Source organism: Hippichthys cyanospilos, chromosome 3 (assembly GCF_059441005.1).
Source record: "Hippichthys cyanospilos isolate Australia breed blue-spotted pipefish chromosome 3, RoL_Hcya_1.0, whole genome shotgun sequence".
In the NCBI taxonomy this organism is placed as follows: domain Eukaryota; kingdom Metazoa; phylum Chordata; class Actinopteri; order Syngnathiformes; family Syngnathidae; genus Hippichthys; species Hippichthys cyanospilos.
This window is the reverse complement of record NC_142371.1, coordinates 22,028,803-22,054,743: the sequence shown is the minus strand read 5'-3', so window position 1 is coordinate 22,054,743 and position 25,941 is coordinate 22,028,803. Positions and strand designations below refer to the sequence as shown.

General features: G+C 39.9%; 1 protein-coding gene across 4 annotated transcripts; it reads left to right on the top strand.

Annotated features, from left to right (window-relative positions):
- Positions 1-253: 253 nt before the first annotated feature.
- gramd1a (GRAM domain containing 1A) lies at positions 254-25,931 on the top strand. Of its 4 annotated transcripts, XM_088411942.1 has the most exons (21): positions 264-483; positions 685-727; positions 5,818-6,386; positions 11,461-11,671; positions 12,174-12,194; positions 12,278-12,362; positions 12,449-12,552; positions 13,526-13,621; positions 13,750-13,830; positions 13,928-14,046; positions 14,332-14,602; positions 17,501-17,654; positions 17,740-17,886; positions 19,169-19,290; positions 19,885-20,027; positions 20,555-20,658; positions 20,774-20,989; positions 21,058-21,142; positions 23,166-23,273; positions 24,506-24,626; positions 24,935-25,931. In XM_088411942.1, the coding sequence occupies exons 3-21, from the start codon at positions 6,007-6,009 to the stop codon at positions 25,016-25,018; spliced, it is 2,652 nt and encodes an 883-aa protein (XP_088268068.1). In that variant the 5' UTR covers positions 264-483; positions 685-727; positions 5,818-6,006; the 3' UTR covers positions 25,019-25,931. The 4 variants fall into 4 exon arrangements, 3 of the variants coding, with proteins under 3 accessions (XP_088268068.1, XP_088268069.1, XP_088268070.1); XR_015865247.1 differs by lacking the exon at positions 24,935-25,931 and having other exon boundaries at positions 254-483; positions 22,260-23,273; positions 24,506-24,555; XM_088411943.1 differs by lacking the exons at positions 264-483; positions 685-727; positions 5,818-6,386 and adding an exon at positions 2,830-3,248.
- Positions 25,932-25,941: the final 10 nt, after the last annotated feature.

Sequence of the window (25,941 nt, the reverse complement as noted above, 5' to 3'; positions counted from 1 at the left end):
GGAGGAGTGTGTCTGATGCTGGTGGTGGTAGTGGTGGGGGGAGGGGGGGGGGGGGGTCCTTGCCACTTTTAACCTCCTCGTTTCCTGCCAGCCGTGATGAGGAAACCAGTGAGAGAGTGACATCAAAACCTTGGACGCACACGCGCACACACAACTTCAAGGTAATTTGACATATAGTATGTGAGGGTGGACTGTTGCGAGTGTGTGTGTGAGGGTGACGGTCCACTCCCCCCCCCAAACCCCACCCCACCCCACCCAACAAACACACACACATATCCTTTCTCTCCAATGCTGCTGATGTTTCTTATTTTTAGCACAGATCGAGTTTCCGCTGAGCCTCCCGGCAGCCTGGAGCAGCTCCCGAGTGCTTGGCAGCCCGAGTGGAGCGCAAGTCGGGAAGGATGGCGCACGGACTTCAAGGAAAGTGCCAAGTCATTGTGATGCTCTGCCGTTGAGTGAATACCAAACACTGCGCCGTGGCAGGTAAACGCAATTACATAGCCACGCTTTGTGTTCATCATATCTGTTCAAATAAGCCAAGAAAAAAAATCCTATTGTGTTTTAAGTACCCTCTTTGGCTGAATGTTCATCTTTACTGCTCCTCATTGACAAGTTTGGATACAGTTTCTTTGGCTCAACATCATGTTGCTGCTCTTTTGTTTGATTTTTTTTTCCCCCCATCAGACAAGGTGACATGAACGTGAAGTGATGCTGCAGCAGAAGGAAGGTGAGAGCAACAAATTGCACACATAAAGTTCTCCACTGATATTTCAAAAAGTTGTTCCTCTAAATTGTTTGGTTCTTTTAGCATGTTTAAAAAAAAAAAAAAATATATATATATATATATATATATATATATATATATATATATATATATATATATATATATATATATATATATATATATATATATACTGGAGCAAGGTCAAAAATGTGCATCTTGTCAATAACCAAAGTTTTTGGTCTTCTGACATAAATTTATTAATAAAAAAGTTAAAAAAAACAAAAAAAACATATATTTTTAAACAACCAATATTTGTATTTAAGTAAATTTATATATTTTTGGAGGAAATCGAGATGAATTTGTAAAAATAAAACAATATTTTCAAGGAAAAAAATGTACACGAGTGAGACTAAAAGATTCTAACATTTCCGAGAAAGAAGTTGCATATTTATTTAGCCCTTTTCAGTACTTAAAACGTCAATGTTTTGTCTACCTGTATAATTAATCTGGTAACTAAATTATTCGTCATGTACAATTAATAGCTTTAAATACGTGTTCTCCACTTGCTATTGATTGAAAATGACATCACCTGTGCTGAAGGTCATGTGATATTTGCAAGCTCACTGTGATTGGTCGTCACCTTAGATTTCAGCACAATGGACAAAATAAAAATACTAATTGCACATGAAAAATAATTTAGCCATACTATTATTTAGAGACAATTTATTTTACTACTGATATCGGCTAAATGATGACTATCGCTTTATGACAATAATGTTGACATTTTCAAGAAAAAAAAGGCATATGTTTAAAAAAATCTGTATAAACTCCAAGCATTTTTTGGTTTAGTTTTTCAGAATGAAAGTAAATAAATTTAAGAAAATGACAAATATAAAAAAAACAGTCATTGTTTTATTTTTATCATACTGCATTCATGCCCACGCACCTTGGCCTGCCCACCACTTGGCTTAAACGCATTATAATTCCACTGCGTTGACATTTAGGAAGCTCTGCGTGTGTCACAAATAGATTTTTTATTAAGATCTCTTCCACGAAGAGTGGCAAAGGTACACCGTCACGCGTTTGAGTCACTTGACAAAGGGTAACGATTATACTGAGACTGTATGACTTCCGGTTTAGCTCTAGGGGTCGCAATTCCGCTTAAGTCATTATAATAAATAACATCGTATATTTTTTCTGTCCGTAGGTATTATATAACCTGGATTTAAAGGGTGGCAATTTCTTTTTGACGGATGATAGATGTCTTGTTGCGAACTAAAGTTAGCAATGAGCTAACTTTCCACATGGGGGGATTATTTCGTGGGCTGAACCACAAAGTTTGCTGAGGGGGAACAAGGTGTTCTTTTGACTCTTTTCTTTGTTTATTTACACACCGTTCCACGACATGTGGATTTATTTAATACGTGGTATTTTGGTATTCATTAAATTATGTGCGCACTAAGTAAAAAGGTGCCAAATAAATAACTTTATTTCTGTTTTTGCAACATATATATATATATATATACACGCATCATTTTTCAACAGCGGTTTGTACTTGTTGCGGAGTGCGGACTGTTATTTCCCGGACCTAACCACAAAGTTTGCCACAGGGGGGTGCTCGTCGTCATTTTACTTTTTGCTTTATCTTATGACTGCTGTATTTCACATGCATTAATTTACGGCATGTTACAATATAATTGACATAAAACACAAGTGATGATCGAACTTTTTTTAAAACAAAGCGGAGTAGTCAATATGTTAACATCAGCTTCCCCCCACCATCGCGTAATATTCTGCGTTCCAGTCGGCCTCGGAGGCTTGAGGCAGACAGTTATTTCCAAGACTGAACCAACCAATTTTGTTTAGAGGGGTGACGCGTTTATCACGTCTTTCTTCTCTTATCTAGTTATTCCTCGATATTCTATACAAGAAGTAATTTATTCATTTCAATTATTTAATATTAATCAAAATGCATGTACGATGAGTAAAGTTAAAAATGAGGGATTAGTTCATTATCGATCGTCGTGGTTCCCCCTGCCGAAACGCCAAATCTTTAAATTTGCTCTTCCATCCCCCTCCCCTTACCGACAACAATAAACTCATCCATTTAACTCAGTTCTTCACTTTTTCTGCGATAACATGTTTTATTGGGGTGATTTTAATGTAAAAATAATAGAAGCTGACGCCCTTTAGTTCGTCGTCCGTTTTTCGGGGGCTGGAGATACGACGGTATTTGGCCTCCCCCAAAAAACAAGTCGAGGCAGGGTCTTAGGAGAAGAAAAAGTTGGGCCAAACTTTCGCTCGCTGCAGCTAGCTTGCCGGGTGGAGGCTAAAGAAAAAAAAACAAAAACAGCCCCAGTGGATGCGCTCCTCGTCGGCGGGGCGAGCTTCCGTACCGTACCACCATGCTGATGATGTGCTCCGTGGAAAAAGTGGATTTTAACATCACGTCGCGCGCCGTCGCTCGCCTTGTCTTCGAGGCCGAACACGATCATCGGAATGGGGGGAATTCGTCCAACGGCAGGTAGGCAGAGAGTAAAGACAAATGGCAAGTTTTTGCATGACTTTTCGATCAAACCATTAAGGTGATGCAAAAGGGTTAGGGTTATACTATATGTGCATTGATTCGAAAGTGTATTTGCAAGATTAGGTTGGTCAAACATGTCAATGCTTAAATTGTTCTTGTTCAAACATGAGGGCAAACAGAGTTGCGCTCCAGTGTCCTCCATTCACACATGCAGGTGGCCTTGACTCAGTTTTTTATTTCACCCCCCCCTACCCCAAGTTGCTTTCAGTCTGTTACGTAATAAAATGTGGAAAGGGGCATTCGATGTATCCGTGATTTACGATTTTTCCACTTAACCTTCCATGTAACAAATCACTCGTAACTCAAATCATATTTGCATAGAGAATGCAAGAGTTGCATCAAATGCGTCAAATTCTACATTTCATCACAACTCAACAAATAAAATAGTCCAAGTCTAGGCTTGCAAATCAAAAACTTGTAAACAGCTTAACTCATAAGGTGAAAGTGTGTGCTTTTTGTAGAACATCTCATGACAACTTTATGCAGTTTGTTTCGTCCATTGTGTACGTTTCAAACTAGGGTTGGGCAGCAAATCGAATTAATTTGATTAATTCGTCTTTTTAAAAATTGAAGATTTGAAAAGTGGCAGGTTTCTGTACGAGTGGTTTACGCGACATGTTTACAATCGTTCAGAATTGCTTTACTCATTCAATCAGAATATATTAAATGTATGTTGTGTTTAATACTTCAATTCAAAGCCATTTAAATTGTGATTGATCAGAATGACTGGTTAAAATCAGTTTTTCAGGGCAGGGGGGCATCTTGTTCAGCCTTATTTCAATCACGCCATGGTGATGTGTGCCTTTTTGCTGGAATGTTCCCCTATGACCTTCATGCGTGTTTTTCCGCATCGCCGTCATGCACTTTTGGTCTTTCTTGGACTTGTTTTGAGTGTCATCAGATGTCATGTAATACTCACAACAGGAAGTGGGCCCGCTCAGATTCTCCCCTTCCCAGCATTAGGCCCACGATTTCCTGGCTTGGAGCAAGAATTCAATGCGGAAAAATCCATGTCCCGGGTTGGGAATCCACAGCTTGTGGGTTACATATGAAGATTTTAAACAACCTCGTGGTAAATGTATATAAGAAAGAGGCCCTAAATATATAAACTATCCCTGTTGACCTTTCACACAGAGCCCAGTAAAGGCAGGATATTGCTGCAACTCTGTACCCTTTCACATTATGTTGGTGCAGAACAGCTGGCGGAACATTCTTTTAGCATTGATTGTCAATTATTCATCAGATCAAAATTGATTTTGTCGTATTTATCACAATGTTCATTTGAGGTGCAGCTGTTTTGTCCACTTAAATATTTGTGACTTTGAGTGTGTGTGGATTTAAAAGGCGGGCCTCACCTTCAATTTGTGAGTGATGTGGCTATCAGGAAATGATAGTTTAGAGTTGGCTGTTGTCAGCTCAGTTAAGTCTGGATATTGAGTAATTTTGTGTGAGATGTGAACATGGACAACTGATGGAAATAAGTGTGATTATTATGTGTTTGTTCTGCCAAAGCGATTGAAAGTGCAGCTGTCTCTGTCCTTGAACACTTGTGGGAGCATAGCGGCATGTTGTATAGTCCCTAGCGGTGGTAAACTGTTTGAAATGAGTGAACATCACATTGCACTTCTATCTTCTTATTTTGGTATGTAATGATCACAAAGCTTAGGCTTTTTGACTTTTAGGTGTTTTATTCTTCCTGTCTTGACACTATTGTGGCAACTTATTTCTACCCAAGTGGTGCATGAATCTGCATTGACATTAGTCTGTGTGGGAAAAAAAAGCTAATTTACTTAGTCTATTTTTTGTTGTGGAATTATTAGGAATTTGAGGTGCTATTATCAGCTGGAGCAATTAATGGTGCTGATATTTGGCATTTTGGTAAATATCGGCATTTTCCCTTTTAAAACGTCTGATGGCTGATTGTCGATCACTTTGAAACTGTTCACGACATTACTTTCATTACAATTTTCATTTAACTTTATAAGAGATACTGCAGAGCTCGGGAACGCTGTTCTCCTTTTTTAATAAAAACAAGGTTAACTGAAATTTTGACCTTTGTTATTTTTAAAATATTGTAGAACATGATTTATTTTGGAAAACTTTAGATATTTATTTACTTGTTTACGTTTTAGTCAGTCTGATGATCCTGGGAGCTCCCTGCACAAAGATGTACGTTGTCTAATATTTATTCAACAAAAAAAAAAATCAACAATATGCAAGACATTTCAACAAAGTTAAGAGTTGGAATTTCAACTTATCGGTTCCAAAGATCGGTTTCTCAGCATCCTTGACTACTTTTAATCGATATTGGTCCTGAACAAAATAAACAAAACAAAAACAAACAAACAAAAAAAAACCGTTCTGCCTCTCATATGAAGACAGGAGTGAAATACAATAATTATCTCAGTGGAGAACTTTATTGACATGATTTATATGTGAAATTTTTCATTTCTAGCTTGTCAGGGGACAGCTTACATTTTGAGTGCAAAGTCTTTTCACCCCTCAGGTGTTTTACCTGTGAGCTTGCAAAGATGAGAGTCGTGACGCAAACTTGACTGTGGAGGAACTTAATGGTGGACAACCTTCATAGCAACTTATTTCCGAAGAATGACCGATTTCTTTAGAATAGCGTTTTCCAAGATGGAGGACGCGGCCGGTCTGGACTCTTGACAAGCCGCAAGTCGGCGTTCCCGAGATGACCATGTCTTCCCCTCGGCCCGTCCCCGTCCCGACGTTGACGGTCTTGCCCCCGTCCTCCGACACGGAGTCCTGGTCTCGCTCGCCCAGCCCCCGGCCCTTCCGCTCGGGCCGCCACCCGCGCTCGTACCGCGGCCGCAGCCGGACCAAGAAGCGCGGCTCAGACAAGCGGTCCGGAACGCCGCAGATCGTAATTGAGGAGGAAATGACTCCCGCACCTTCCGCCTTTGAGGGCCCGCAGATAAAAACGGATCGGCAGGACCAGGACCTCCTTTTGCCACCGTCCCAATCTTGGTCTCGTAGCCCCTCTCCCAGTCGGCGTTCTCGCTGGTCCCTCAGGAGCCTGCTAGGCAGAGACTCGGACTGGGACAGCTGCAGGTTAGTGTGCTGCACTCGGACAAAAATCGGCAGCCTCGAGCTATACGAATTACACCAATTCTGTGCTCTCATAAGGGAAATATCAAAATATAGCAATCTAAGGCTCATCAAAATCAAAGCAGATAGTTTACCTCTAAAAATTCTTTTAAATATTACTGTAAGTTACTGTCAACATGCTGTAATTCTAGACAAATGAAGTGGAGGAAATGTAAGTGTACTAAATGGGGAACGTCAGAATTTTGTGAGCGACGTATATTAGTGCAAGAAATGATAATGTAACTGATTAAAGGTGTAATTTTACAAGAAACATTGTTCAATCTTTAGGGTAAAAGGCCATAATTTTGAGAAGTTAGAATAGTTAAAATCGTGTGAGAGGCAATTGAAACGTCAGTCATTTTATGTGAATGAAATCGGAATTGGAATGCCTGGGGAAGAGTCATGATTTTTACAAGAATTGTTTTAAAAGAACATGAATGTAATAAATCCTACCAAGATTTCTTTCAAGAACCTTTGGTTATTCAAAAATAAATTCTCTGTAAAATGGTCAGACAATAATGTATACTTATTTTGAATCAGTAATAATGTAAAATCAACATTAATAGCACCATTTAATCACCATTTTGCTCATTTTCAGAAATAACTAACTTGATTCATTGCCTTGCCCTACTTTACAAAGTGAATTGAAACCCACTCAAACACGATACACACACACACACACACACACACATGTATATATATATATATATATATATATATACATATATATATATATATATATATATATATATATATATATATAAAATGTACAATTATTAACGTACATAATATTGTCCAATATTTGTTGCAATCGACAACTATTTATTGCTTTTTGGTGTTGGGTTTCCACTGTACTGAGATTGACTTGAAGTCTATTTTTCCGGAGGTTTTCGAGTGTGTTCTTGTCGTACAGTACACAAGGTCCCCCAGCTGGGAACAGAAGGTCTGCTCAGTCAGCAATCTGCGCCACATGCTCTGTGGGGGATTCAGTGTCTAAAACCAGATCTCCGTATGGAGGACAAGAAACCAAACCTCACGTTGATGCTTATAGTTAACGCCGCACAGAGCTATCGATGTCTTATTCTCCAAGTTAGCATAATTTCTTATGAATCCTCTTGTTAAAATGAGCCACAACAACATGCTTATTGACAGTCAAGCCACCGAGCAGTCACAACAAGCTGGGAGGCGGGGCCTTCAAGCCCCATGCATACCCTGCTTTAGAATCATGACATCACTCTCGGCCAATCGGAGCCTGCGTGTCGTCTGATGATGTCACGTAGGCCCAATCGCACGCGGCTCTGTATGGCGAGGGTGATCCCCCCCACCCCCTGATCCACCTCCCCATCCCCTCTCATCTTTTTGCAGCCAATTTATTGACTCCACCATATATTCTCCAAGCTCATGAAAAAGGTGTAGACCTCGGGAGTTTCCACACTTTCTCCACTATGATATATATATATATATATATATATATATATATATATATATATATATATATATATATATATAAGTGTATTTATAAAGTGTATTTTACATCAGTACCAAAGCCAGAGGAACTCAATAATACCTTGACCAAATCCGCTGAAAGGAAAAAAAAAAAGTTCTTATTGTTAGGAAGGAAGAGGCGCTCACCATTTCCTGTCACTTTGATGCAACTCTCACCCTGAAAGCAGATTACACATTCAGAGACTGAGGTTGCTGGATTCTGACGTGCGCTCTAATCCAGCGGGATGGACGCAGTTTGACGGTGAAGGAATCGGCTGGACTGGTTCGGTTTAGATGATGCCGGAGAGGAATTCATTTGACAGGCCACTTACATCAAACAGCAACATCAATCGGAACTTCATGTTTAGACTAGTGTGGGCACACGGAACATATTGTATTTAATTTTTTGTTTTTACTTTACTTCCCTTATAATTAGACGCTACAATGCAATAAATGTAATACATATAGTCGACAGTTTTTTTTTTGGCAGCCGACTTGGCGTCACAGAGAAAACTCAGGCCTTCATGAGATCAAATTCCACAAAACAAGTCTTTCAAATTAATGATTTATTCTTGTTGGTGTTTATTTTAGATACAAAAAGACGCATTTGTGAGTCATGACTTTTTTGTTTGTTTTGACTCAAAAGTTTTATTGACGTAATACTAAGGTAAATTTGCCAAGTGCCAAACATGAATATGTGGGCATGCACTCTAGTACAAGAAAACACTTGTAGTTTTTCAAGAAAAAAATAGGATTATGCAAATAAAGTTGTAGTGTTATTTAAAAAAAAAAAAAACTGGGACTTGTTGCCCCCCAAATTTACACGATATAGGATTTTGGTGTTGCTAAGTTACTTTCAAATGCGGAAGCACTCTCACTGTAACCACTTGAGGTGATGTCTGTAGCGGAACAAAAGTATTAGGACGCCTACCAAATACACTTTAACTCCTTGGTCACTCAAACGCACCATCAACTACATCGGCATTGATTTAATGGAATTAAAATGTAATGAAGAAATGTACCGCTATATTTTGAGGTGCTTCGTTGGTCCTGTGGAGTGCGCTCTTATCAGTGCCCCCCAGTCACCAAAATGTTTATCAGAACCCCCCCTCCCTCTTCTCCTGGGCATAAAGCCGCACCTCCTCCCCCATCTGTGAGCCGAGCGGATTACGGATGGACGGCAGCCGGTCTTCGGCTCATCCTGCGCTGGCAGCCGTCGTCTGTCCGCGAAGGGCGTCGCTAACGGCGATGGTGGGATACTAGCATCCCTCGCGTCCGCGCCGGAGGTCCGCTCGAGCCCGGCTATACCTACAAGAAGTGCGGCGGCTCTTTTTGTTATTTTTCCCGTAGCCCGCTTGGGACCGTGAACGCCTCATGACATGTTCGAGTAAGTCATTCGATGGTGGCTCAGATGCGATGCATTCCACACTGTCGCGTTTTTTTTTTCTTACGATTCACTCGTAATTAGGACAAACACGAAGATTTTCTACTTCATATTAAAGTCATTCGTTTGTAGGATGTGTACAAAACGAGAGTGGTGCGTTCAAGTGAATCTCGGTCGCTCAGCGGTCATCCGGTCTGTCTCCCCCACCCTCAACTCGCACCCTCGCCGCCTATTATTTTTTTTTTCCCGACAAACGAGCCCAGCACCTCCCTTGTCACTTTTGCCTCCCCCGGGGCGTTTTTGTTTGCTTCTCTGATCCCCCGTAGCTTGACATGATTAATGCTAATTTAGCCATGTCGCTACCTTGCTAGCTGTTGATGTGTGAATGAATGGATTTGCATCATAGAGGCGACGTAATTATGATTATTAGTAGTATATTAGTAGAGTATGATTAGTATATTAAAAAAGGTTAATTGATTTGTGTGTGGGGGGGGGTGTAATTCTGCGTCATGGTTGGCTGGATTATGTTGTAAACAAACTGACAGATTCTCATCAATATCCCTCTAAAAGGCTAAAGCTAATGAATGTGGTAGGATGCACTCATTTGTAGCTAACTACCATTTTACACAATAAATTCACCAAAATAAACATTGTTCAATCCATGACATTTATCATGCTTTGACTCCAAATTGATCACGCAAAGGCAGTATTTTTTGCATCGGATCTCATCAGACAACTCGGTTGTGCCTAGTATTGTGTCTGAAAAATATTTTTTCTTGATATGTTTTTTCTTTTTTTTATGTTATTTTATTTCGGGACAACGTGGCAGAGGAGTTGTTACCACTCCCCAGGCTCATATTTGGAAGGTTTTAGATGCAAATCTCTTGTGTAAGTTATTTACATGCAATTTGGCGGTCTGCACGTCCAGGTTGTTTAATGAATAGAAACAGAACAAAATTGTATGTGTCTGCACTAAGAACTAAACAGTCACCAAAAAACAGATACACAGCGAATATACACTTTTCACCCCCCCCCCACCCCCCATAAACTAATATAATGTAATATCACAAGTGTACACACACTTTCATAGTGAGGGTGTGGCAGTGCTGACAATTAACAAGTCACATGACTACCCTCAGCAACTTTCAAAGTGCCTCGATGAACACCAGATAAAGTTCAGATCTTCAAGTAGGCTTTTGCTAGTTTTGTATTAACACTGACTACTATATGGAAATGTAAGTGTTCTATTGTGCCAAATATTCATTATGGAATCATGGCAAAAAAGTTCCGCTTTGATTCTATCCCCCTGAGACTCATTTGTGTCCATGATTGTGTCAATTTTGTCTCAGCAATACAGCAAAGTTAATTGCATCCCACAAAAACACAAGACATCATTAGAAAGGTCAAAATATCCCTCACTGAGTTCACTACTGCTTAGTAGGTTAGCTCAAATGATGCAAAAGTTACAGAAGAAAAACTAATGTCCATTACAGTGGACACAAATTAATAGGGTGAGTCTCAGGCGGATATTGGACTGTTTTGGACATTTTTTAAACATAGAAAAAATGTTTTTGCTGTGGAATTATTGATTATTTTTCATTGACCTTAGTGAGGGTTGCATTGACTGACAAATGCGGTAAAAAACAATCTCATGGTGACAAATGGAAGTATTTGGACTTCTTTCAGAAGTTCTGCAGTTTGGCATGTAGGTAATTACTACTTTCTTATTTGCCGGGGCTTTGGCACCAGTTTGTGACTTTCCCAAAAAATTATATGAAGAGCACATATGATGCAAGCAAAGGAGATTTCTATCAAGGTTCAGCGGATTTTTTTCAACAATCTGGATTTTCAAAAATTCCATGAATGAGAAAAATGTATCAACAAAAATGTAGCACAAGGGTTAATGATTGAGCTAATTTTTGCTTAGTGTTGTATGTACTGCAAATGTGAATTTTTTTTGTGGCATTTCAGTTTAAAGCAACTTTGGCTGGCTTATCAGTCAAAATACGTTCAACGTGATAAAACCTCCCAGCTGTGTGGCCTTTTCTTTGCTTTTAGTCCGCCACAGCATGGCTATTGTCAAACAGGAAGCCTGTCCGCCTTCTCGCCATGTGCTCTTTGCTACCTAATGAAAAATTCACATTATATTTTCCTGTTCTTTTTTTACAGCACCGCCAGTAACTCTCCACGCAGCACTCCAGGCAGCTCACCCTCCCTGCGGCGGCGGGTGCTTGGGGGCGGCCGGGCCAGCGAGAGCGAGGGAGGCGGGGAAAAGAGCGGCGGCGGGGGCTCAGACAGCCCTCTGCCGTCCATCCCTTCGGCGTCATCGCTTTCATCGGCCTACCCGATTGCCACCCGACATTTCAGGAGCAATGCCAAGGTAACGCTCCGTTCCAGCGTTATATTTTATCGATGTTATATTTTCACCTTGGTTACGATAGTTTGGGATGTTTTATGCTTGGTGTTTTTATTCTGGCCCAGTCGATTGATTGCCCAGTTGATTCACCCAATCGATTAATATCGTTTATGCATCGGCCAAAAATAATCTGCAAAATGACTGACACTTATTTTTACTTTTTACCTTTGTACTACATTACTACAGTACTACATGTACTACAAAGCAGATCTTGGTTTTTACAAGTAAGGATTAGGTGAGCAAGGCAAGGAATTTGTGCAAAGAATTGACCATAAAATACATTGTGCAACATAACCTAAGCATGCATTTATTAAATGTGACACACATTCAACGAGTAGTAAGACTTACATATAACATCCTTTTATTTAAATACAAATCTTCTGGCTCTCACGGTTCAGTTTTTATTGGATTTTTTTTCCCCCCTTGCTCAAATATTCATTAAAAGTTGTGTTTCTTGTCTTGGCAGAAAATGCAGAGCTGGTACAATGTGAGTACGCCGCTCTTATCACTTATTTTTCATATATTTTGGACACAAGATGATTGTTACCAAGCAAATTTGCTCTCCGTCAGGTTCTCAGCCCCACATATAAGCAGCGGAACGAGGACTTCCGTAAGATCTTCAAGAAGCTTCCGGACACTGAACGACTCATCGTGGGTGAGCGCCGAGGATTGATCGTGCTTGACTCGAGAGATTTTGAGCATCGCGTTTGGCCCGCTGAACTCTGGCCCATTTTTCCGCAGACTACTCTTGCGCTCTGCAAAAAGACATCCTGCTCCAGGGACGCCTCTATCTGTCGGAGAACTGGCTGTGTTTCTACAGCAACATCTTCCGCTGGGAAACAACTGTAAGAACTTGCGTCATTGTTAACGTCCTTATTAGTGGATATGTGCTGATAAAGTCACACGCATACTTCAAAAAAACAACTGCAAGGGTTGGAAATGTTATTTTTTCACTTCCCAGTAAGTGACCGTGGAAATGTACCCTTTCTCTTTATAGGTCAGGGGGTAAGTACATTGTGACACAGGCGGAAAATTGGAAAATATGTGAAAAATCGCCATTTTTTTGTGTATGTTGGTTAGTAGGCCACTTCCTGGTTTGTGGAGGATCATATAAGACTACACGAATGCCACACTGTGGGTTTGCTGACCTTGCTTGAATTGAAAAATGTGGAATACAATTTCTGTATTGTTTAATTGGACACTTCCTGTTTCTTAAGTGATTTAAGACTGCAAGAATGCAGTTTTGTTTTTTGTTATTTTTTCTGGGTCAGGAGGTAATTCTTTCCAGGCAGAAAATTTTAAAATATTTTTATGGATGCTAGTTTGTAGGCTTCTTGACAAAAAATATTTAAGTCTTTAGGGATGCACTTTTTTCCTTTGGATGGAAATGCTTCCAAGTGTCAAAGAATGGAAAAAAAAATGTAGAAAATTCTTGTTGGGTTCAAATTACTTTTCAGATAATTCAAAAAATGCACTGATATGATCAAATATTGTGTTGTTAAAGAAAGAAAGCTATTTCCCCACTTTAGATTTGTTGGCAATATTCAAAACTAACACACAGGGACTCACAGACAGTATCAATCAGTGAAAAATTTTATATGGACCAGATTTGGATATAGTTTTCTGCAGGACTATTTTTAATCTCAATGTAGAGAGGAACTGCACCATAAAAACCAAAACTCCCAAAACATGGAAAAAAAAATTGCCATGCTGTAACCAGAGGAGTGTAGTTTTATTTAATCAAGCCTTTTTCTGACAAAATGAGAAACAGGTGAACCGCATAGTATGTTTATTAAAAATGTCTCTGTGTGTTGGCAGATCACTATCCTGCTGAAAGATGTGACCTCAATGACCAAGGAGAAGACTGCTAAGCTCATTCCAAACGCCATCCAGATCAGCACAGACAATGAGAAGGTCGGCAATTACTCACAAGCGCTAACTTGATAATACTTAATTAAAAAAAACAAAACAAGCTGAGTCAACTCCAAAAGACATGCACACTGACCTTTTCGTCCTTCCTTCCTTCCCTTTGAATTTCTCAGCACTTCTTTACCTCTTTTGGCGCACGGGATCGCAGCTTTATGATGATTTTCCGCCTGTGGCAGAACGCACTGATGGACAAGGTATGACCCCCTCACAACAGCTCGCATAATCTTGAATAACTTGATGAAAATGTCCTGATGACGAAAGAATAATATTTGACTGTTTACATGGTTGCAGTCGTTGTCCCCCAAAGAACTGTGGCACATTGTGCACCAGTGTTACGGCACAGAGCTGGGCCTCACCAGTGAAGACGATGACTACGTCTCCCCAAACGCCGAACACATGAACGGCCTCTTGTGAGTTCCTTTAAAAAAAAAAAACAGTTCTCAAATATGTGTTATGAGTTTCTACATCTATCAGCAAATTAAATTTAATGCCGTGACAGGAGCTGTGTTTCTTTTCAAACTCAGAGCAAATGAATCGGAACATGAAGCAACATATTGATAAAAATGCTTTGCGCTGTTTAGCATATTTTACAGGGGATACGTCATTGCAAAAAGTTTGAGAACCACTGTTCTAAAACATTTTTCCAATTTACAATATTACTGTAAATAGCATCACATGTCCCCTTGTTGTACCAGGCCTGGAGAAGAGTCAGTGTCCGTCACCGATCTTCTGGACCTGAGCTCAGTGTCGCTCCCCTCTTCGGGTAGCTCCCCCCCGCCCCTGGTGCCCTGCGGCCAGGCCAGCCCCTCCTCCGGAACCCTCGGCGCGGTGGGCTTGACCCCGCCCTCCTCAGCTTGCTGCTTGCCCATCGAGGTACCCTCCTCGTCAGGTCGCCGGCTCAGCTCGGATCCCCCCGAGCCGAGCCCGCCCAACTCCCACGGCTCGGTGGTATCCACCAATGTCTCTGTGAGTGTTTTTGATGATCTCATTCATATAGAAATGTAGTGTGTGTGTGTATATGTGTATACAGCATTTCTTCAAATATTTGCCTCCTGTATAATTGATGCACCAATGACCAGTAATTAAGGGTCCACGAGTGTTCATCCCCCTAAAACGATGGTTAAAAAATATATGTTTACCCCTGGAGTTACATGAAGGCACCTTAGTGGGTGTGTGAAATTTTAACGGGGTTTCTAAAAAGATCAGCAAATCTAATTTAATGCTTTTTAATCCTTTGGTAGAAACAGTATAGCTCTATTTTCAAATTAAGAGCAAACTAATTAGAACATGAAACAACTTACTGCTAAATTGTGTTATAGTGAATCCAATATATTAAAATATTAAAGGGCTTTTTACATCACTTTAGCAGAGGACCCGCCCACAAGCCTGAAGAAGATTCGCAACCGCAAAAAAGATTTGCAAGGAAAAGCCAGGAGTGGAAAAGAAAAAAAAAATCTCTATTTAAAAACTCGCAACAAAAAAATTAGAGTTTAATTAGAGCAATGTTTTTTTATTTGAAAAGAAAAACGATTTAAAAAAAAGTTGAATGAATATTCGTCTTGTTTGCATATCTTTTCTAATTACAAATCTATTATTTTTAATTGTAATTTTTTTTAAGCATTTTTGAAATAATTATGAAGAAGCTTTTAAAATTGGGTATTGCAAATAGGTTGATAACAGCTGCTGAAAAAGATGCCAATTAGTGTCCACGTTGTCATTCGTTCTCTTAACACAAACTAATGCCTTGCTCAAACAGATGCATTCATTGTATGAAGCTCCCTCGACTAGTCAGTTCGGTATTTCCGCAGATAATCATCTGTACACCTTTTGATGTCTGAAAAGGAAACCTTTTAATAGACACTGAGAGCATCATCAACTCAAAACAAGTAAATGCATCCTTCAATTAAGTGCTTCCTTTTTCCCATCAGGGAACCAAAGTACTCTCGCTATACATTATGAACTCATTTTGTGGCAGCTATTTGGAGTACTTCCTTTACCCTAATGTTTGGTGAGAAAAAAATACTGCAAATCCCATGGATTGAATGGCTGGGCCTCTAAAGACTAAATGATCTCACTCAAGTCCGTTAAAGGTTGACGCAATCATGGCGATGCCATAATTTCTGAATAATCCATTTCCAGGATGCTCAGTTTGCTGCATTGCGTTCATCTGCATGTGTCTCTGCTGTACTGTAAATAGTTCCCAGCCTCCACTTGTAAGTTATGGCCAAATTAAATTTAGGTTCACTAGTGTTTGTCCTTTTAATGGAAATCACATCCCCATTTAGTCTCTTGGCCTTTAAGTATCCACTCCACTTATTGGCACCGTGCTTCAACCAGTTACTGGATGGAAAAAATTGCTTGTGGCTCGTGGTACAAGACAAGTAAATGCCTCTTTGAAATAGGGATTTCCTTCTGTCCGCTGAGAATCAACTGTATTAGCAGTACTGTAAATTCATGAACAGTAACTGTAAATTAGTCATGGGTTACCTTAGAACAGGGGTGCAAGACTCGTTTTTATCATTGGCCTCATTGTGGTTATTGTTTCTATCAGAGGGCAGTTATGACGAAGAAGTTAAAAGAATTTCTAGTCCAATATGATCTTTGAACATTTACCCAATTGAAGGGCAGAAAAAAAATGTTCAAAAGGGTAATTGGTAGCAAAGAAACGGTTGTTGTTTCCTTTTTTTTAAGTTATTTTTTTAGGTGTCTTTTTTTATATACTTTTTTGTTTTTTCCCAATTTAATTGATTTCATAATATTTTTTATAATATTTGTAATATTATTTTATAATGTTTTTTCAGAAACTTGAAGTCGCCATTAGCATTTCACGGGTCACATAAAATGACGTGGCGGGCCGAATCCGGCCCCAGGGCCTCGAGTTTGACACCGTGCCTTAAAATGATAAGCTACCTTACATGAAATATTTCTCTGGCTGTTACTGTTGCCTAAGGCAGAGATAAATAATGGAGGGGTCACTGTTTATCAGTGCTGCTGCAGTAACTACATAAAACTTAGTATTTTCTTATATGTATGACAAAAAAGGACGTTTTAAATAGTATAAGAAAAATTTGTGTATAATTAACAAACAAGATATGCATTGAGGGGCAGCACGGCGGAAAAGTGTTTAGCAAATCCGCCTCACATTTCATAGGTCCCTGGTTCAATTCTAGCTCGCCTTCAGCCTTCCTGTATGGAGTTTGCTTGTTTTCCCCGTGCCCTCCCGCACTTCATAAAAGTGCATGAAAGTTGTATTGGACACTTTAAATTGTCTTTCGGTGTGATTGTGAGTGTGAATGATTTTAAATTTTCGTTTGCCCCGGGATTGGCTGACAAGCAGTTCCGTGTGTCCAACGCCTGAAGACGAATCGGATAGGTCACAGCAGTGACCCTTGTCAGGATAATCGACTGTAGAAAATGGATGACATGCATTGGGAAAAATTGTGGTAGCAAGGAAGGATTTAAAAATAAGAAATCTTAGACACTCGTAAACTTGCAAAATGCAAAAAAGGGGACATTTTTTCATCTCATTGGGTCGAGTTTACTGTATAAGCCTAATAGACAACTGTTAACCCAAGCAGTTGAATAAACAAATGCCCTTAAAGAAGCTATTTAAGGACAATGTGCAATGCCTTTCTGTTTACGCTATTTATAAAATAGCTGAAGAGCGTCCATTCAAAATGTGATGTTTACTGTAATGTACGGTGAAGTTATACAACAAAAACTAGTACAACGTGTCCTGGAAAATGCCTACAAGCATCTGCTGTGCTGTTGCGTACAACTCACTCACAAAGCATCACAGACTCCGAGAGCGCTTCTCATCATCTTAAAAGTCATATGACCGTGGCCTGATTCCCTTCCCCTCAGAACCCGGAGGAGGGCGGGGACAGCCTGTCGGAGTCAGCCAATCAAATGCTGCCCCTGCCCAACACCAGCCTGGGAAACCTCTCCTCGCTGGACGCCACCAACGATGAGGACCTGCCCACAGATCCCAGCAACTCGTCCGACACGCAGGAAGAGAGTGAGTCGCGGCTCGTTTTGGTCGCCCGTTTTTCATTTCCATTGCGTCGCAACAATCGCGAAAAGTACATCCTGGCAATTTTCAGGTGAGGTGGAGTCGTTCTGCGCCGATCTGAACGGGCGGCTGCACGTCAACACCGCCGTCCGAATGAGTGTGGACAAGCTGCACGACCTGCTCTTCTCCGCCGACACAAACTTCATCCAACACCTCTTCTCGCAGCGACACTTCACTGGTACACGCGCACAAATAAAGTCACATCAAGGCTTGGAATGGCTTGATAGTAGCAGCCGTTTTTAGACTCTCCTTTAGCCAAACACTCGGAAGAAAAAATTGTGAAAAAAAACACAATTAGCTGCGATTGAATGTCTCAATTCTAAAATACAGAAAAATCCGTCTTTGGGATTGAATGCGTTAAAAAAAAATTTGGGGTAAACAATTTAATTTTTCTCTCCTTCAGCATGCTAATTTGTTTTTCTGACGCTCAATGACACCAAGTTTTCTTTTCCATAGTCCTAATTGACAAAAAAAATATCAGAGGAATATGAGTGAGAAAATTGCAGGGGAAAATGAGAGGGAAAATTGCAAGCTCGTTTTAATATTATATCAGAGGGAGTCATAATTACTCATTTTTTTCTAAGTTTTTGTTTGTAAAAAGTTGCAGTTCATTAGAAAACAATTACAACTTTTTTAAAAAAACATATGGATTTTATGGAAATAGATGGAACAGGTTAAACCGAAAAAAAAGTCATTGGAAGAGAATACATTTCAGCCTTTTTTTTGTTGTTGTTATAATTGCGTTGGAAAAATATCAAAATCATATTTGAAAAAAAAATCCAGATGAAATATTATCCTCATCAAAGTTTTAATGGATGTAGTAGTTCAGTAAATATGTTGAAATTAATGTCAAAATATAGGTATATGCTACAATAATTTTATGAAAATATTTCATAAGACTTTTTTTTTTTTTTTTTTTTTTTTTTTTAGGGAAGCGGCTCCGAAAATCGGAAAAAAAGAAAAAATGTTCAAGCTGCAAAACAAAATTGAACAATAAATTTTTGCAATTTTGTGAATTCTCTAGTTTTTTTTTAATATGATGACAAAAATCGTGAGCGAAAAAAAATTAAGATTGAATATGTTATTGCGATTTCCGGGCAGTCCTGTTCATCATACAGCTTTTTTTTTTTTTTGTCAAAGGAGAAGTAAAGTCATTACAAGAATAAAGTTTTGCATTTTCGAGAATAGTTGTATGCGTGTCATGCTAGTTTAGCCTCCATCTACTGTCCTTGTTTGTTGTTCTTTCAATTCTTTGAAATGAGGACAGCATGAGTGGATTTGGCCAATGGGTATCATCCCTACTGCTCAGGAACATTGTGTCACACTAATTGGGGGGAGGCAGGGGGCGTAGGGGTACCAAGCGCTCCCCCTTCCTCTAGAGGCCCTCCTATTTATCCAGAAGCATTTCATGATGTTTTGTGAGTGTGTGTAATTCTCTCGTTGTCCGTGGATTCTTGCAGACCTGACGGTGGGCGAGTGGCAGCGGGACGGCGGTAGCGGGGCCACCAGCCGTGTGCTAAGCTACACCATTGCCCTCAATAACCCTCTCGGGCCCAAGACCGCCCCCGTGGTGGAGACCCAGGTAAGACCTTAAGTTAGATTTTATCCTAAAATGTATGCAAATTACAACAAGCTAAACGCACACAGGGCAGCACTATATAACACGATGAAGATACATAACAACTAATATAAGCTAGAATGTTATCCACAGTCACAAGTTGTTGGATCAACAAACAAACTCATTTTGGCCATATTATCATACATCAACATTCTTACAAAGAAAATACAGTTACAGACGGTCGTGGGCCAGATTTCACAGAGAAAACAACGTGTGCGTCACCGACTGCTCTCAAAGCCACACCGTCCTTCTCACTACAAAATGCAATATCAACAGCGGCCAGAGGCGGCGCCAAAACACAAAGATCAATTCAAACAAAGCACAAATAAATGAACTGTTTAACTAAATCTGTTACAAAACATTATTTCGGGTGTGGCCCACGTGGCCTGGTACCAGTTGATCCACGGACCGGTGGTTGGGGACCACGTTTTAGGATAAAAGTGTGTCTTATATTTGTGTATATTTGTCTTATTTTACGTTAAAATGTGAACTGTGGTACTGGCTTGCAATAAGGAGCCAATGTTGCCGTCGAGAGCTTAAATTACTTCCTGTTTCTAGACTCTGCACAAAAACAGTGCTCAGGGCGAGTGCTACGTGGTGGACTCGGAGGTGATCACGTCAGGCATCCCATACCAAGACTACTTTTACACGGTGCACAGATACTGCCTCACTTCCATCAGCAAAAACAAGAGCCGACTCAGGTATTTCTTTCTTTCTTTTTTGAATAATTTATTCTGTTTGGGGTTCATTTTTATTTAAGATGCACCAATCGGAGCGGTGCATGACAATAATGGCAGTCTATGCTATTCCTTATTAGGACTAAAAATTAGATTTTTGAATGGGGGAGGAATTAAAAAAGGAAATTAAAAGAAAAGTCAGATTTTTTTATATATTTGCAGGAGAAGTCTTTCTTGAATTATAAATGTCATGTTTTGAATTGGATGGATGGGTTTGAATGTATATACTAAAAAAATGGCAATTTATGAGAATAATTGACTTAAGGACAAAACCCTTGAAAATTAAAAAAAAAAAATCATTCTTGGGAAACTTTTTCATAATAAGCTCATTTGTACAAGAATCAAGAATTACATTGCAAGTTTGTAAGATTAGTTATTTTTTTTTTCTTTTTTTTTTTTCTTTTTGGAATCATCCCAAACCTTTAAATCACTTGTCATGTTCCCTACAGCAACCGTGTGCAAATTTTGTTTGTCTGCTGGTCTTACTCTAGAGTTTCATCTGACATCTGCTACCGAAAGCAGCCGTGGAGCCTGGTCAAAGCTCTCATTGAGAAGAACACGTGGAGCGGGATTGAAGAATACTACCGCCACATGGGTCAGTCACCTGGACTACCTTACCGAGGAATTTCCTGCGCCCGAAGGCGGCCCGAAACGAGTCGAGCAACCAACGCTTATTTCCATCTAAGCAAATATTTCTTGCTCCTCGGCAGAGAGCGAGGTTTGCAAGCTGGAGACGCTGCTTCAGACCGAGGTCACCGTGGTGACCACCGGCGACGCCACCAGCGCCGCGGAGACCGCCAAGACGCCTCCGGCCCTGCGACGGCGTAAGCGCACCTGCTCACGCCGCCAGGGGGACCGGGATGGCGCTGGCGCGGCCGAGCGGGGGGACAGGAGCGTCGGGGAGGAGCGAGAGCGCAGGGACGCCGGTTAGTTGAGCACAGTGGCAATTTTGAAAAGACCTGTTTTTTTTTCTAAATTATTTCTTTATTTATAGGTGCTCAATATATGAAGCTAGGAGAGCGAGCCCGAGGCACAGCGCAGAACAATGTCTCCACTATCCTCCTCATCGTTAGCTTCATGTAAGTAACAAAATTCTAGTGCTCAAATGATTCATTGAGTAACTTGACTAATTTTAAAAGCTAAATCTCAAGCCAGAAAGCCTTTAGGCATGTCATATTTTTTTACACATACAGTACATACCAAAGTTCCTGAGCAACCCAGAGTGCATCTAGTAAAACCGTGCATGATTGGAACCACAAATATTATCGTGGGGCGAGTGAGGAGGGAGAAATTCCACTCCCACAGAAAAAAAAAAAGTTGCATATTACTCATTTCTTGAATATTTGGAAAATGAAGTGACTTCTTACCCAATTGTTTTATAGTGACTCCTTTTTAAATTCATCAAGCATCCTCCAGTTTTCATCTCTTTAAAACAGTGGTTCTCAAATTGGTATACTAACCTAACCCTGGGGTGAAGTGTAAAATTTTAACAGGCTTTCTGTTCAAATCTAATTTAAAGTGATAGTATGGATGATTTGGATGATTTAAATGTGTTCTTAACAACCAACTGTATGCTTAAAATATAATCGTAGGTCTAGTTATCATAAAATGATATTACATGGGGGGTGACACTCCTCCGGTTGCCGTTTCTGTTATAGGTACCACAGGCGGAGGAAGAGTGTGTATTGATGTATTTACCGTAATGTCCCTAAAGCTCCTATGGGCGCCTGTGAAAAATTACATACTCCCTTCAATGCTTTTTTAATGCGCTTTTTCAAGTTGAGAGCAAATTAATTGGAACATGAAGCAATTGCTAAATTGTGTTATCGGGACCTCTTTATTTTCTCAAGATTTATATGGCTGTGCCATGTCTTCGGTAAAGCAGTTTTCCAGCAGAGCCAGAACCTTAACAGATGCGACAGAATCTATCTTTTGGAGTTGCTGAATAATATAAGCCAAGAGATCCAAATATAGTTTAATAAATTAGAAATGGATGGCACAGCACTCTCTTTTAAGTCTTTTTTTTTTCCCACCAAAAACATGTTTTGTACTGGTTAGGTCCTAACCTGAATTTCCCCCCAAAATGCCATGCTCTAATAGCGACCCCTAGTGGACAGCAATATAATTTCAGGGCGCCTTTTCACGCCATCTTCTCTCTTTGTGTCTCCTTGTGCGCCACTTTGTACCTGTGTGTAGGATCTGTATCAGGTATGCTATCAAAAGCTTTTACTCCCTCTGCCACTGTAAAGTCACACTTTCTTACAGGAAACATGTGACTTGGTCGTGTTGCTATTTCCTGTAATGAAGTCCCACTGTGACGTGTGCTCACTGAAATGTTTTCGGAGTCTTTTTCATGTGCTTCTGATTGTCACACGGTAAAATGTGATAGAGACGCATGTAGAAGAATAAGATTGTCCTCTTTTTTTGATTCTTCTCAGCTTGGTTGTGATGTTTTCCTACCGTCACAGAAATGTTTGGTAGAAACTAGGCATGGGACGATATCAGATTCTGATGGCATGATAACCTTGAGCAAAATATCGCGTGTCATTGAAATTACAGCTCTAAAATATGGAATTCTAAAAAAAAAACAAAAAACTTTGCTTAATAGCTGTGTTTCTACATTAGCAAAACAGTTTTTGTTTTTAAACAATGTATAATACAGCATTTGTTACAATAATAATAATAATAATAACCTTATGTAAATAAAATCAAAACAAGCCATTAATGGGAAAAATGGGTTTTGCTCACCAATTAATGTATACATTAATTCTTTCTGATTGAACACATCCAATTTCAACAAATATGGGCACTTAGCATAAAATAAGTAAAAAATCTACAGCACAATATTTTAAAAAAATGATTGATTTGAATGATGCAGCTGAGGACTCCCGTGTGATACACAATGAGAGCTGCACACTGCAGTTGCACATTAAGGCAGAGGACATGGAAGGGAAAAAAAAAGTAGAGATGTGGACAGTTTAAAATAACTTGAATTGACTTTTAAAATCGTGAAATATTGCCAATCCTGTTATCGGCCCATGCTTGGTAGAAACGAAGCATTTCGGGGTTTCCAGTCAAGTGTTTTTGTGTGTTTCTGAGCAGTCTGGTGGTGCTGGTGGCGCTCAACATGCTGCTGTTCTACAAGCTCTACGCTCTGGAGAGGGCGGCGCACACTCTGGAGACGTGGCACTCGTACTCGCTGGCGGACAGGTGAGCGTTAGTATGATAGGAAGAGAACGCGGTTTTTGGAGAAACTCGTAAATTGGATGCAGTTTTGAAATGCTGCCACCAGTTTTGTTTTTGCTTGATTATGCAGTGGTTCCATTCTTTTTAGACTTAAATCTTACTTGTCATTTTTGGAGTCTGTTCTTAATTATAAGAACAGTAAGTAACAGTAAGATCAGTGCTCAGGCAGGAAGTTCAGTCTGGATCCAGAACTTTGTCAAAATGTACTCATGTCATGATTGACCCTAAGTAATAATTTGTGTAAATGCTAAACAAAAATTGGATTGGATTGATTGGTTGATTGAAGGTATAAACTCAAATTCCACCAAGACAAAAAAAAAACTTTAGAAATTATCAATATATTAAACAAAATCAGAAGATAATACCATTAATATACTGTATATCATCATTATAATTTATATCATTTGTCAAAGAAGTTATTTAATCCTACGCTTTGTTCCCTTGCTCTAAAATTTATTTCATGTACAATTTTCCAAAATAAAGTTAATAAATCTGTGAGAAAATGCCAATTTCCAGGTATTATTATTTTATTTATTACCAAGTAAGGTAAGGTATTTGTTTACCTTACCTTAATAAAGTTAATAAATCTGTGAGAAAATGCCAGTTTCCAGGTATTATTATTTTATTTATTACCAAGTAAGGTACGGTATTTACCTTACCTTACTTGGTTGAAAAATAACGTGAGTTCAATGGGTCTTTAACCCATGAGTACCATCTACAGGAATAAGAAAAAAAGCCCTAACTCCAGTTGCCCATCACTAGAAAAAATATCAGCCAAAAATTTGCATTTTCATGAATTCAAATCTGCATTCCAGCATTATCACCGAATAAAATTTCTACATTGATGACACAAAAAAATCAATTTTCATAAATTCGAATCAGCACTCCAGCATTATCACCGAATAAAATTTCTACAGTGATGACAAAAAAAAATCTTAATTTGAGTCTGTCACTAACTTTTGCAAATGCACCAATAAGGTTGTAATTACAGTAAATACTCATAGAAAACACATTTGTATTTATTTCTGTCAATGCCGACTATTGATACAAAACTGTCAAGCAAAAAGGAAACACTATAAGTACGGCGCAAACTGAGCATGCCTTCTTGTGCCGCGTGACCGCCGATTCAGCGAGGAAATTTGACATCTTGAGGCACGGAACGTAAAAAGTGAGCGCTTTCTTGTTCCCCCTTTAAGTCCTCTTCCCCAGACGGCAGGAGAGTGGGCTCAGGTGTTGCAGCTGCAGCGACAGTTCCACCAGGCGCAACTCAGCAAATGGCAGCAGATTCTGCAGTCGTCCGTGGCTCTTCTCGACCAGGTGTGTCTATCTGCATGTGAATTATTTCGCTGCATTTAACTCAGTCAATCCCAAAGACTTATTTTTACGTTTTTTTTTTTTTTTAATGAATCCAGACATTCACTTTCAGGTTCATATTTCTTTTCTTTTTTTTCTTATTTTGAGTAAGTTCTGCGAGGCAAGCTCCAGCATTTTTAAGAGGAGATCACGTCAATTTTTTTGGTTGTTTTCATTACTTGAGCCAAAATGGCCACCCACAAATGACATGCGACACGGCAAAAAAATAAAGAAAGATAAAAACTTGCTTTCTATCTCCCCTGTATTTCCAGATGAAGCAGTCGCTTGAAAAACTCCACCAAGGCATCGCCATCCCGGAGGTCCACCAGGACCAGGCAGCTGAAACGGACGTGTGAACCCATCCTGAACGGTACCGTCCACACCCCCGCATCCAACCCACCCAAGCACATGGACAGTTCACCGATTCCATTGGAGAGTGGGGAAAGGAAAGCAAGAAAAACTACATTACCCACAATCCTCCTCTCAACTGTTTGACTTGAAAACCACATGACCTTGTGGTGACTCTGCAATAAAAACGGGATGGAAGACCACAGGTGGGCCCTCCAAAAAGACTCATCATGGAATTTTTTTCCCCATTTTCCCACGCCACTTTTTGCTATTCCAACTTGGCGTAAATCTCGGGACTGGACGCTAAACAAAGAAAAAAAAATGGGACATGAAGACAAGCATTAGCCGGGACCATTACAGTATTTATTGCCCTAGTCCCGCCCACCTCACGCTCCGGTTGGCTGTCGGGAGGCGGCCAGTAAGGACGGTAGTGATTTTTCTTGAATGTTTCATAGTAGGATATATTGTCAATAATAATAATTATGATGATGCCCGTTTGTTTGCGTGCGCGTGTCCACAAGGAGTCCATGTTACATTTCTGAAGTTTTCTTATTGTTAGTTGTTTTTGTTTTGTTTGTTTTTGCCGATGTTCCGCTTAGACCACATTCACTTACCAATCACAAAAGGACCAACCGGAATTCCTTTACAGGATAAAAAAAGGGAACTTATCGTTTGTAATGCATTTCTCCTAACTTTTTTTCTTTTTTAAATCACGATACCCCCACCCCACCAACACTCCATCTTTCCCACCGCCCTCCCACCCATTTGTTACGGCCTTGCTGTGCATGGCCGTCCGCACACGACAAACGGCAAAAGGGGTGTATTATTTATTCAGGGAGGGGCGTGGAGATGAGAATGTACTGTGAAGATGTGATTGTGCACATGGAGAGAAATTGAAGAAAAAAATGCAACAGGTCCTGACTCGTCTTTG

Excerpts from the sequence above, each read along its gene's own strand:
- gramd1a (XM_088411942.1), top strand. The coding sequence starts at position 6,007 with ATGACCATGTCTTCCCCTCGGCCCGTCCCCGTCCCGACGTTGACGGTC. Across the intron at positions 20,028-20,554 it reads AAAAACAAGAGCCGACTCAG|AGTTTCATCTGACATCTGCT; the intron begins GTATTTCTTTCT and ends GTCTTACTCTAG. Across the intron at positions 20,990-21,057 it reads GCGAGAGCGCAGGGACGCCG|GTGCTCAATATATGAAGCTA; the intron begins GTTAGTTGAGCA and ends CTTTATTTATAG.